The sequence below is a fragment of the Lepidochelys kempii genome, chromosome 8 (assembly GCF_965140285.1).
Source record: "Lepidochelys kempii isolate rLepKem1 chromosome 8, rLepKem1.hap1, whole genome shotgun sequence".
In the NCBI taxonomy this organism is placed as follows: domain Eukaryota; kingdom Metazoa; phylum Chordata; order Testudines; family Cheloniidae; genus Lepidochelys; species Lepidochelys kempii.
Window position 1 is genome coordinate 55,087,685 of NC_136387.1, and position 13,240 is coordinate 55,100,924.

At 43.2% G+C, this 13,240-nt stretch overlaps 1 protein-coding gene across 8 annotated transcripts in view; it reads left to right on the forward strand.

The window, feature by feature from the left end:
• Positions 1–13,240, forward strand: part of RGL1 (ral guanine nucleotide dissociation stimulator like 1) — a 150,684-nt gene that overhangs the window by 87,917 nt on the left and 49,527 nt on the right. For all 8 annotated transcript variants that reach the window (XM_073356637.2, XM_073356644.2, XM_073356642.2 and 5 more), the window contains one exon: positions 11,388–11,465. In XM_073356637.2, coding sequence (XP_073212738.1) covers positions 11,388–11,465 — 78 coding nt within the window. The remainder of the gene's footprint in view (positions 1–11,387; positions 11,466–13,240) is intronic.

Here is a 13,240-nt window from a genome sequence, read left to right on the forward strand (position 1 = left end):
TTGTTGCTAAAGCTATCCCCTAAAATGTACACTTTGTGCAGTGGGGCTGAATTAACATTACCGTGAAGTCCTTAATATTTTCATATCCTTGCTTTTGAGCATTTCAACTTGTAATCTTAGTGTTAGACTGACCATAACTCTTGTGTTTTAGTATATTTTATACCAGTCTTTTGCCACCAGCATAAAATTGTCTCATCCATGCTTCAGTAAAAAAGAAAAAAAGGAGGAAGTGGTGGGCAGGAGGGGAAGAAAATTAAAGGATATATTTTGTATACAGGGCTAAATCTTTAGGTAGCTTTTAAATTTGAGCATGTACATTTTGTGTGAGCTCTGTTTAAATGACCCACATTTTCATTTGACTGTGCAAATAGGTAGATAAGCAGTTACCCATGTTGCATGTGAAGCATTTGAGCCCACTTCTAAAAATGAGCCCCTTATTGTCAGGGACCTGCAGTTGAACCCAGACCCAGCTCAGTGTCCTCAGCTGGTTCAGCTAATGACTGGTTGGCTGAAGACTCCAGTAGGCACATCATTAAACCCTGCATAAGGCCTGGGTCCCTGGCTGCACAATATTCTTCCACTGCCACAGCTCTGTGTCCTGCTCCTGCTCTCGGGTCCTTCTTTGCTTCTTCTGGTCCTGGCACCTGACTTCTGCTCCGGCCTCCAGCTCCTTGTTCCTGGCTCCCAGTTCCTAGTTGCTGCTCCTGACTCCTGCCCCTGTTCTGGATGATTCTCTGACCCTTGGCTCCTGATTCCTGGCTCTTGATACCATCTCACTCTCTCAACTTGATATTTGGCCTCTGACCATGGCTCTGGCTCACTCCTTGTACTTGGAAACTTGGCTCCTGATCAGGGTCTGGCTACTAGGCCGGGTTATCTCTGTTCCAACCAATAGGGCAGACTCCTGCCCTGACCATTAGGCAAGACCACGCACACCCCGGTCTCTAACACTTTGGTCACTGCTGTGTCTTCTGTTAGCTAAGGTGAAAAATACAGTGGGAGCCTACTTCTGTGAGGTGCCTCAACGCTTTGAAAGTCAGTGGGAGCCAAGGGCTTGCAGCACCTCAGAGGGCTGGGCTTTCTCTCTTTCTTAGATAATTTTGTATTACAGTAGCACCTAGAAGCCCTATCACCCATTGAGACCCCGTTGCACTTGGTGCTGGAAAACATGAGTCAGATCCTGCAACCCTCACTCAGGCAAGTGGATGAATTAAAGTTAATGGCACCTCCTCATGTCAATAAATCCTGGTCTACACTAAAAATTTAGGTCAACCCAACTATGTCTCTCAGGGGTAAGAAAAATCGACACCCCTGAGCAGTGTAGGGAAGCCAACCTAACCTCTGGTGTAGACAGTGCTAGGTTGATGGAAGAATCCGCACTCACCTGGGCCCTGCTGCCTGAGTCAGTTGATATGGGCCAGCCATGGGTGTTTAATTGCAGTGTAGACATACCCACAATCACTTAAGCCCTACGTTTACCTTGGGTGGTAGAAATGGGGGAGGGGAACTGTAGGTGGAGTAGCTGTGCAGGGAGTGTCACTGTTCTGTCTGTGCTCTTCCCTGGTCCTATAAAAAATGGTGATGGGACCAAGCCAGGTAACGGGCTACTTGATCTGAGATTGTTGGATCCATCAGTCAAAATACCTTGTACAAGTGCTACAGGTAGGATGCAGCTCTACGACCTGGCCCCAGGTTGGGAGGTGAATTTTACACTTGTAGAAAATAATTTTTGCCTGCAGGAATGGTATGTTTGTGGGAGTGGATATGGTTCATATATCAGACATGGTCTGCATGGTATCATGTTTGATGTATTATAAGCATGATCTGAATTCTGGGTATGAAAAAATGTGTTCTGGTTAACAAGAAATAGGCAAGAAACCCATTTATGCTGAAACCCATTCCTGTAAGCTATGCTTGATGCTGTGAATGGGAAAACAATAAAGAAAGCTGATGCCAGAGAAGTGACAAGTCAGAAAAGGTATTTTGATATATGTGCAGAAAGTTCAAAATAACTTGTGCTTTGGTTAAATTAACCTGCAGCTTGAGGAGATTATTTTGTGATCTTCTCCGTGAGAAACTGAAAAAATCCAGGTTTATCCATCTTTTCCCAACCCAGGCTTTTCCTAAGGCAGTGGTTCTCAAACTTTTTTTTTCACGGACCACTTGCAAATTGCTGAGGGTCTCGGCGGACCACTTAACGATTGATCCAAATGTTGTTTGTACCATTAGCTAACTATTGTAAAGTGCTTTGGATAAAAGCGCTATATTAAAAAGAACTTAATAATAATAAACATTTTTTGTTCTACAAATAAAAGCACACAACTCTATTCTAATATCGGTAGTCTTACCTTTCTAATGCAATGGATGTGCCCTCTCTCCCCTGCCGCAACAGCCCCCAGGCTGGGAAGGAGGTGGGGGGTGTCTCTCTCTCTCTCTGTCCCCCTCCCCACCGCGGCAGCCCCCAACCTGGGGCTGGGAAGGAGGGCCGTCTCTCCCCAGCAGTCGCAGCCTTGGAGCTGCGGAAAATCACCTTTCTCTGGCCGCCACAGCCCGGCATGTCCCAATTCCCCCAGTTCTCCCACGCAGGCATGGCTCCACTAATTAGGTGGGTGGCCCTTCATTTTTTTGTGTGCGGCCGCCCAGGCACGCACCTTAGAGGGAACTATCTGCGGACAACCTGAATGGTGCTCACAGACCACATTTTGAGAACCTCTGTCCTAAGACACCCCACTGATTTAAAATATGGGTGTTACTTTGCCTTACCAACATTAAGAAACAAGTTGTACAGAATCTTATTAAGGCTTTCCAGACTACGCATTGTACTCTTCATTTCGTATATGGACATGGGGGAATCGATTGTTTTTTCTCCATATATGGCTGAAAGCACAAATAGCCACATGTAATTTATGCTCCTTTTAATCCTCTCCGCATGACATAGGAAAGCAGGATCCTGCTCTCAGGAGGGGGTCCCCCAAAACCAAAACACACATGGGCTCAATCTTCTCACAGCAGGAGGCACATGGGACATCGACTTGGGAAGAAAAAGTCAGATGTAAGAACTGCAAAAACTGAAAATGAATTGGCAATTTGCATCTGTGCATTAGAATAGGAAAAACTCTCAGGAGCAAATTCTGCCATCATTTACACTGCTGAAATGAATAGCATTGCACAGAGTATAAGACAAATCAGAAACGTTAGTTTCAAATCTAACTTTTAAAATGTGTAAATTTTAATTTTAATTTTTAGTTTTTCATTCAAACATGCAATTGCTGTAAAAATATAGATGTCAGATTTTTGAAAAATATGTAATACACTCAAAGGCAGTTTTCGACTTTTCAGTTAAAGGCAGGGTTTAAATCCTTTGGGAAAATCTCCCACCGACTTGAATAGGCTTTAGATTAGCCTCTTTAGCAGGTGTGAAAATAAATATTAATCATAGCCAAGGTTTTACCATGTACTCTTTGAGTGAAATTTAAAATGTGGAAGATTACATGTAAATCCATTCAATACTTTAGGAGCTAAAGGGAGTTTTTGTGTTATACTTAAGAAATTTGAGTCTTAATTTTTTTTGGATCCCTCCAATTTCCAAAGGCTTTCTTGTGACCCTTTAGGTTGAAGTAGATCTAAACAAAATCTTGTGCCTAGGCAAGTGCATTAAAAAAATAAAAACAAAGGTTTGATTTTCAAAGCTACCTAAAAGGAATTTGATGTCTCCATCTCTTAAAATTAATAGGTGTTAGGTACCTGAATCCCCTAGAGCAGTGTTTCCCAACAATCAGTCTGTGGACTGGCACCAGTCCCTGAGATCTCCCTGATGTAGTTTAGAAGGCAGCAAGCTGGTGCCTGGTATAAAAAGGTTGAGAAATACTGCCCTAATGGCTTTGAAACTCTCTGCCCAAGTTACTAGCATTTTTTCATCATAATGGTATCTGTTTGCTCAGCAGAAGCTGATGAATAAAAAGAAAATTATTCCTCCAGTTTGACTGTCAAATTCTGCTGTGTAAAATGTTTATTGTGAGCTCTTTTGAGAGAGAAATAATAGTGTCTGGCCAGCAGAGCCCAAAGAATCAGAACTGTGCTCCCACTGAACTTAGAAACGGAGCAGGACAGGCACCTTGCCTAGCACTGCACCTCCTCAGCTACCCAGTGAGTGCTTGATGGGAATTAAGGACACTCAGCCCTTCAGATGAGTGCTCTGCACCTTGCAGGATGAAGCCATAGGGGAGTTCCTCTGCTGGCTACTTCACACGGTCTGAGAAGTAGGACTCCCAGCTTGCATGTTTTAGCAGGTGCACAGGAACAGTGTGGCTTCTGGCCTGCTGGCCACAGGAGCTTCTGAGCAGCAGGGCTTCCCTTCTCCTCTTAAGTTGCTCAAGAGGGAAGCCCTGCTGGCTTGAACTTTCTGGTACTATAGAAAACGGGTGGATAATATTTTCTATGGGAACTTCTAGGACTTTGATGATAGGTCCATCCATTCGGTTATTGGCATTATGGATGTGAAAATTGGCCTTATGCATTCCAGTAACGATTCTGATCCACAAATCACCTTTTCAGTGTATCACTGGTTACACTTACATGGTCCAAGACATACATATAGGGTTGGTTTGACAGAATTCAATTTTTTTTTTGTAATCATTTTGGCGGATGTTTATTATGTATTTTTCCAGTGTTTATTGATTTACATTTTCATAGTTGTGCAAAATTATGGGTTTTAAGCATTTTATTCTGTTTTTTCGATTTACATTTTCACAGTTGTAGGAACTGGGGGGGGGGAGGTCAGACAATTATTTAATGACAGTAGATGTTTAGATTCACAAAGTTAAAGCTTTATAACTGTTAAAACACAAATTGTCAGCATCACATATCAAAATATATTAAGCCAATTTCAGTTCGATCAAAATCAAACCAAGTTCTCAGGCAGCATTTTGACAATTTTTTTGTATGGGAATAATAAACAGTGGGTGGGCCTCTAGATTCTTCAACCCTGTAGTACTGTTACTTTGAATGGACATTAAGGATCCCAAGTCACTTTTCTTAAGAAAAGGGATTTGGCTCAGTGTCATTTGCCAAAATATTTTTTCCTTCTATATTGTTTTGCGGGATACTGGCTGGTTTCCTCCTTCCACTTCCGAAGTGACTGCATTTCAGTAGGGTAGTATTTTATATAGTTTGAAAGTGTATTAGGATCCTTAGTGAATGAAAGAAGCATATTTATTTTTACACACACACACACACTGGTGAGCTGGAGCCGGTTCGCTAGAACAGGTTGTTAAATTTAGAAGGCCTTTTAGAACCGGTTGTTCCGCGAGGGACAATCGGTTCTAAAAGGGCTTCTAAATTTAACTGGCCAAAAGTGGTGACTTAGGTGCCGACTTCATGGGTGCTCCAGCCCTGGAGCACCCAAGGGGAAAATTTGGTGGGTGCAGAGCATCCACCAGCAGCTCCCCGCCCCACCCCGGCCCCAGCTCACCTCACCTCCACTCTGCCTCCTCCCCTGAACGCGCCCTGGCCCCAGCTCACCTCCGCTCCGCCTCCGCCTCCTCCCCTGAACGTGCCACCCCACTCTGCTTCTCCACCCCCCCAGGCTTCCCGCAAATCAGCTGTTTGCACGGGAAGCCGGGGCAGGCTGAGAAGCAAGCAGCGGCTTCCCGCTCAGGCCCAAGGAGGCAGAGCGGAGGTGAGCTCGGGTGGGGGAGGGCGCGAGGAGGGCTGCCCACGCCGCAGCAGGTAACCCGGGGCGGGGGAGGTGCAGGGGAACTGCTCTCCGCTCCAGCTCACCTCCACCACCCTTGGCCTGAGCAGGGAGCCGCGGCCTGCTTCTCAGTCCTCCCCGGCTTCCTGACGAACAGCTGATTCGCGGGAAGCTGCGGGGGGCGGTGGGGGCACGGAGAAGCAGAGCAGGGCGGTGGGTTCAGGGGAGGAGGCTGAGGTGAGGTGAGCTGGGGCCAATTTTCCCCGTGGGTGCTCCCAGTCTGTGCCTAAGGCGCCACTTTTGATGTGATCAGTGGGGGGAGCGGCCGCTTGCCCTGCTCCTGCCCTAGCTACGCTCCCCCGCCCCTAGGAGCCAGAGGGACCTGCTGGATGCTTTCTGGGAGCTACACCAGATAAGAACCACCGGGACTCCCCACCTCGCCCCCCGCAGGTGCCTCTGGCTCTTAGGGGTGGGGTGGGTACCCACTACGTTGGCCCACGAGACCCTCCTGCCCGGTTCTGGGGGCAGTCAGGGAGCAGGGGAGGAGGGTGGATGGGGCAGAGGTCCTGGGGGGAGCGTCAAGGAACGTGGGGGGGTTGGATGGGGCAGGAGTCCCAGGGGGTGGGGGTGGGCAACGACCCCCTTGTGGGGTGAGGGGGGAACCCGTTAAGATTTTGGCAGCTCATCACTCTGTGTGTGTATGTATATATATATATATATATGTTTCTATGTTTGTTTGGGATCCACACTAAGGGCCACACTTTTTATGATTCCCTAACCATTAAGTGGTTAAACAGTAGTTCCCCTTCTCCCACACCCCCCAAAAAACTTCAGTGGATAGGGTACATTTCTTATTCCATTGTTCAGCATTTAAAACTTAAATACTGTGAATCACATTCTGGTTTCATTGGTTCATTTAGTCCCTCTGCATGAAGTATATAACCTTCCAAACACTGGACAAGGTTGAAAAGTTCCATGGGCTGTGGGATCCTTTTGTTTCTCATGTCTCTTTTTGTATGCAAAGCATTGATACAACGCTATTCAGTGACTAGATCTTTGTCCAGGACCTGATGAGGGCAGAGTAGTGGAAGTCTGCAGCAATGCTATTCTGTATGTTACAGGCATTGTAAACTCCTCCTCACCCATATTTAATGTTCTGTTGTACGTCCAAAGCCCTTTCATAGTGAGACAGGCTGTGATTTGGAAACCAATGTAGTGTTATGTGGTATTCTGTTTTGTTATGGATAATTGCCTGCTTGTATTGCTATTTGATTGTTAAGTTCAACATTTGTTTCACTAATGGGATTTAGATGTGCATGCTTGACATTCTGTCTGTGTTTAGCTAACATTTCATGTAAGGAGGATTTCTAGAACTGGAATAATGACACTGTTCCACTGCTTATTCAATTTTGTTGAAAGAATTAATGGTGAATTATAAAACCCAATCAATATCTATAGGTAATTATTTGCTGCCATTCAGAACTGAAGTTATCTTAGCCACTGCTTGCAGGGAAAGTTTTTGCCTTTTCAAATCATTTGCATATTAAAGGTTTTTTCCCCCTCCCCATTTTACTTTTAAAATATACTTTTTAGTGAAATTACTTCTGGTGTAGGGTGCCCAATGGCACTGGACAGTGAAATCCTTCCTCTCTTTATTCACAGAACTTGGGCAGCAAACAGGGCAAGCTCCCTGCACGCTGCCCCATCAGTGTGCCTGGCCCCTGTTCTGGAGAGCTCACCCCTAGGGGTAGGGAAGAGCAAAGTTCATTCTCCAAGCTCTTTTCACAGCTGCTAGCTGAGATTGACAACTATGGTGGCAGTTATCACCTGTCATTGTAATAACTTTGTGATATAGGACCAAATTCTGACTGAAGTTAATGAATATGGGTAAAATTCAGCATACCGTACTTTTTTTTTTAAAAAAAAATGGAATTAATTGAAATATATTTGGGAATATATTCAGGGTAAGGCTTATTTCAGGGTACTGTCTTATTTCATTGCTGCAATAAATCGTTAGGTGGTATAGCAAATAGAGTTATTAGTATTTATTTTGAATTGCAGATGCTGGAAATACTGGAAATGAGGATTGAGGGTAACTCTGAGAACTATGAGAGGCCAAGTAGGATTCAGTGGGGAAGACTTAGATAGCAGAGACTCAGAAAGAAGGCACACTTATAAAAAAGGATATGTATCAAATTATACACCAGTGGTGGTGACACGCCATGAATGGTTGCATAGACTTCAGGGGCACCGCTCACGGAATAAAGTGCTATTCAGCATGGGTAAGAGTATCAGAATCTGCACTTATCAGTTTAGCGATGCTTATTTTTTTGCATATGTTAGAATTTAGTCAGTGAAAGCATGACAGTTCTAAGCAAAATTAATATACTTGAACTGATATCTAAAAGCTCATTCAGAGGATCAAATTCTGTGCTCTCTCTCACTTGTGCAATCCCATTGATGCAGTGGAGTTGTAATGGTATAATTGAGAAGGATTTAGACTTTAAAGAATGTAAGAGTCTGCAGAGTTTTGTGCATGGTTTTTGCCTTCTGTCCGAGACTGATAAGGTGGAGTGGTGAGATTTCAGAAAGTTTCAACACTAACATGGGTATAGACATAGAGTAAGAAGCACGGTGTAATTTAGCAGTTAGAGTAGAGGACTGGGGGTTCAGGAGATCAGGATTCTATTTCCAGCTTTGTCACAGACTTGCTATGAGAGCTTGAGTAACTTACCCTCTCTGTGCCTTGAGTCACTTACCCTCTCTGTGCCTTAGTTTCTCCATCGGTAAAGCAAGGATGACGACAACACTACAGCTGCCTTGCAGGGTTGTTGAGACTTAACTCATTACTATTTGTAAAGTGCTTTGACGTTCTCAGATGAAATGTGCTATAGAAGAGCAAGTAATTTTTACTAGTATGGATAATAATGCTCAAACATACTTTTTACCGTGTAGCAGATAGCAGCTGGCTGGTTTTGGGAGGATTTCTTAGGCTTAAATGCCAACAGTTGACCTTCACAGCATCATCGTGGCCTTGATGTAAAATCTTCAGATAGATGAAGGAGCAGAGTTTGCTCCTCTCTTCATACTCTTTCACAGCATTATCATTCTCCTTTAAGGTGGTTGGATGAATAAGTCTCTATTTTTCATTGGCTGCATCTTAGAGAAACAAGTTGGCTCACTTTTCAAAATGATTGATGATTTTGGGTTCCTCAGTTTTTGGGTGCCCATCTTGAGACATCTTCAAGTGGCATGGTTTTCACAAAGTGTTGAGTACCTGCCCTCTGAAAATCAGGCCCTTCTAAAGCATCTCAAGTTCGGCTCCTAGATATTAAGGCACTCAAAATTGTTAGTAACTTCTGAAAATCTTGGCCAAGATTCTCAAACTTACAGCTGTAGCCAGATCTCTCTTAAGAGTCTGGATTTTTACAACAATTGTCTCTGCCTGGAACCACACCAATTTATGCTCTCATCCATAAGGCTCTTACAAGCCAAGGGTCAACCTGTGCCAGTGGAGTAAAAGGAGAATGTAGAGGGAATCAAGGCCAGGCCTTGACTCTTCCCTGTCCCTTTTGTGGTAATATGCAACACTGAGGATCAACAGAAAACAGTCTCAATTCTCTTGCAAGCTCAGAGGCTGGGACAGGCCTTTGCATGGAGCACACAAGAGACCAGGGTAATCGCATTGCAAAGTCCCCCTGCACAAGGGCCAGTCACAGCCTATCCCTTAGCAGGAGGGGAGGGTGGATCAGTACTTTGATAAGAAATCTTCATGTATAGGTGCTGTAGAAAGATGTGTTGATGATTCAGTATGTGGCCCTCTTTTCTTGAAGTCGTATTAAACCCATACCACTTGTGAGGTTGGAGGTAAAGGGATTTAGAGGCAGGTCTCTTTTCTTCCAAATCCTTCCATGTTACCCAGTGGCATGTTCTCCCAGCTACCGCTGTAATCTGTCAAATCGCTCTTTTGCTTTCTAACCTCACTATGTAAAACCCCGTTTTTACTTTAGTTGATGCCCTCAACAGTATTACAAAGCAGTCCTTGAGTCCTGTACTAATCGAGGTTGGTTATCTCTCTGTCCTAGAAGATATCTTCCTTCTGCACTTCTGCAGTGTTACAGTCTACCCAGGGCAGCTAGTACTAAAAGGAAAATTTTAGTAAACCAAAGTAAGAACCTCAGTCTTCATGACATCTGATTACAGGTGATGATCATGTTACACTGATGAGTTGTGAAATTGAGTCTGGAGGTGCTGCTGTTGTGAGTGTGAAGAACCAGCCTCCATACTTAGTAGGTGTAAAATGCAGTATAGTCCTGGAACACCTGGGAAGTGCATAAAGCCATGTTATAGCACTAACATCCAGTACCAGAAAAGTGCCAAAAGTAATAAACCTTTCCCCCATGAATTAATAATACTTGCCCTTCTTTTATCCAAGCATCTTTACAAACATTATGGGCTTTCTCCTTTTCCAGCTGAATCAGACACAAAATTCCCATTGGCTTTAATGGTGCAGAATTGGTAGCTTTACTGGATTGCTCTGATGTAGATAAATTACTTACCTTTCAGCCTCGGTGTAAGCCAGGGATATAACTAACACTGATGTTGCTTGAATAGGGGGCTTCACTAGCCTGACCATGTGTGGGTCTGATTTTTGAGAAGTGTTGAGCACACACAACTCGAGGTGAGCACCTCTGAAAATCAGGCTTAAGGTATAGAAAGTGGGAACCTAAAATTAGAGGCCGCTTCTGAAAATGCTGGCCTAACAGATGTGTACAGGATCCTATCACTAGTCAATGGTAGGCCTGAGAATAGAACCTAGGTATCCTTACTCACACTTCCCTACTTGAATCACTAGAGGTCACATTCCCAACCATATTCCCATCTCACCCATGGTAGAGACATGTTGCCACAGCCATTTGGGAGACTACAAATGAATCAGTCAAGTTCAAGGAGATAAAAATGACAGTTCACAATAACATACATCACGTACATGTCAATGTCAGTGTTTTGATACTTCCTTTCTAAAAACAAAGGAGATTCCTAGATAAAATGCCTCAAGATAGACTTAAGCTTGTAACAACATATCACATTAATTTAAAGCATTGTTGATAGAATGTTGTAGTAATTACCAAACAAAAAATGAAAACCAAGGTATTTGAAATTAAGGTTCTGTAAACAACTCCCATATACCCAAACGCTGTATCTCATTTACATTGCTGAAATGACCTCCATCATTGTGGAAGACATTAAAATCTCACCTCTTATCTATACAAATGCAGAAGCAGCATCTTCCTCGTCACCATTCCACTGTGAGCCATGGACCCTAATCTACTTGATATCTACTTTGTGTACACAAATTAGAAAGCTCACTGTGTCTATATTAATACTTCATACTTCCTATATGGCTTGAGACCGCACACTTAAAAACAGATCCAGTATACGCCTTTGCTCCATTCACTCTGTGCGAATGGCCACAGATGCCTGAGTAATACAAGTAGCCAGACATAAACGGATGTGTATATAATGTCTTATATTTTCATTTCTAGTCCAAGATAAGAAAGCTTTTAAAATTATTGCAATAATTATAATACACCAATATTCCATTAGGTGGAAACTGAGTCCTTATAACCTTTGAGTCCTTATTATTTAGGCTTGATTTTTAGCAACAGCCTGAAATATCCGTCTTGTTGTATAGGTATGGAAACCTGGAGACCTCAAACTGTGAAGAAGATGGGAGCCAGAATTCCTCAGAGTCCAAAACCGTGCTCAGGAAGTAAGTGTGGCTTTATGCTGTACAGCAAAACCTCAGTCAGGATTGGATATTGAGAAAGGATGTGGTCAACATAATCCTCTTTTCCTTTGAAAATACGCAGCAATCCATACTCGTTTTGATAACACAAAGCAATAACTCTGTCATAACTCTAACAGATAATACAAACATCAAATCTCTGAGGGAGGCAGGGGAACTTTCCCAGAACAGATCAGACATGTTTCATGTGGTGGCCAACACATTATAGTGAGAAACTAAGCATGTTTGTTTCCCTTGCTTTTCTTATCCACAAAAATATATGATTATTCTTTATTATTGATTTTATATTGTATTGCGGTAGTGCCTCGAGACCCCAAGTGGAGATGAGGGCTTGCTTGTCCCAGGCTCTGTACATAATTCTAAAGTCATTTTTAAGTTTTGACGGGATGGGATGTTGTGTGCAAAATGGTGAAGCTATTTATTTAAAAATATTAAATGTAAAAGAATAGTTATCTTTCTCTCTCTTTTATTGCATGTGAAATATTATTTATCTTTAAGAGTCAAGAGTAGAATGAATCTTAGGTCACAGTATTTGTACTTGGACACCTGAATGATCTACAATTTGCATCTGCAATGGCAGCATAAAATAGCTGGATGTTTGTATTTATTACCATGAGTAAAGACCTTTGATTCCTTTCAGCTCTGTACAAGGTGTCAGTGCTGTCAACTTCCCCATAATACTGTCACAAATTCCATCCATGGGAGCATTATTAAACGTTTCTTAATTTCATTGTGCTGGTTTGTGTGCGGCATAACTGAAGAAAGGAGTCCACGCAGCTTTCAAGTTCTTCAGCTTGTTTTGAAAAAATAAGTCCAACACTCCTTTCCAATCACATCCCATATACAGCATAACCAGTCTTCCAAGCTCGTACTCTAGTATGTTTTCCTGCTAGAAATAACATTTTAACTGAAGTTGGGGTTTTTGGGAGTGGGGAGGAGGTGGGGTTTGCATTCCCTATTCCAGCATTATCTCTTCCTAAGACACAGGTAGGTGGTTTTATATAGTATGGCATAGTTTTTCAAAACAACATTATATTCTAAAGCACCACTACTCACCTGACACGCCAACCCCACCACAGCCCAGCTCCTTAATCTATTGGGTCTCTGTGCTGGTTGTGATGTAACAGCATAGCATGTTGTGGGGCATCTTACTGAAACTGAGTTGGCGAATCTGGACTTGAGATGGTATAAACCCTACTCAAACTGTAAGTTTGACAGTGGGCTCCATACCCTGCTGCCCTTTGCTGTGCGGGTTTAACAGGGACGGAATGTGGGTTAGTGGTTAGGGAACATGCTTTGGAAATCAAGACTTAAACTGAGGGTTTGTCTACATGTGAAATGCTACAGAACTGTAACTGTGCCTCTGTAGTGCCTCAGCATAGACACTGCCTATGCTAATGGGAGGGTTCTCTCATCAGCATAGGAAATCCACCTCCCCAAGAGGTGGGAGCTAGGCTGATGGAAGAATTTTTCTGTCAACGTAGCACCATCTACCTGGGGACTTAGGTGGGCTTAACTATATTCCTCAGGAGTGTGGATTTTCACACCCTGGAGCAACACAGCTGGGTCAATCTAATTTTCTAGTGTAGACCACCCCTGATTTGCTTGGTGACCTTAGGCAAATTACTTAACCTCTCTGGGCCTTACAGTTTCCCCATCTGAAAAATACCAGTAATAAAACTTATCTTACAGGAGTGTAGTTATACTTAATTAATGTTTGTAAAATACTATGAGATCCT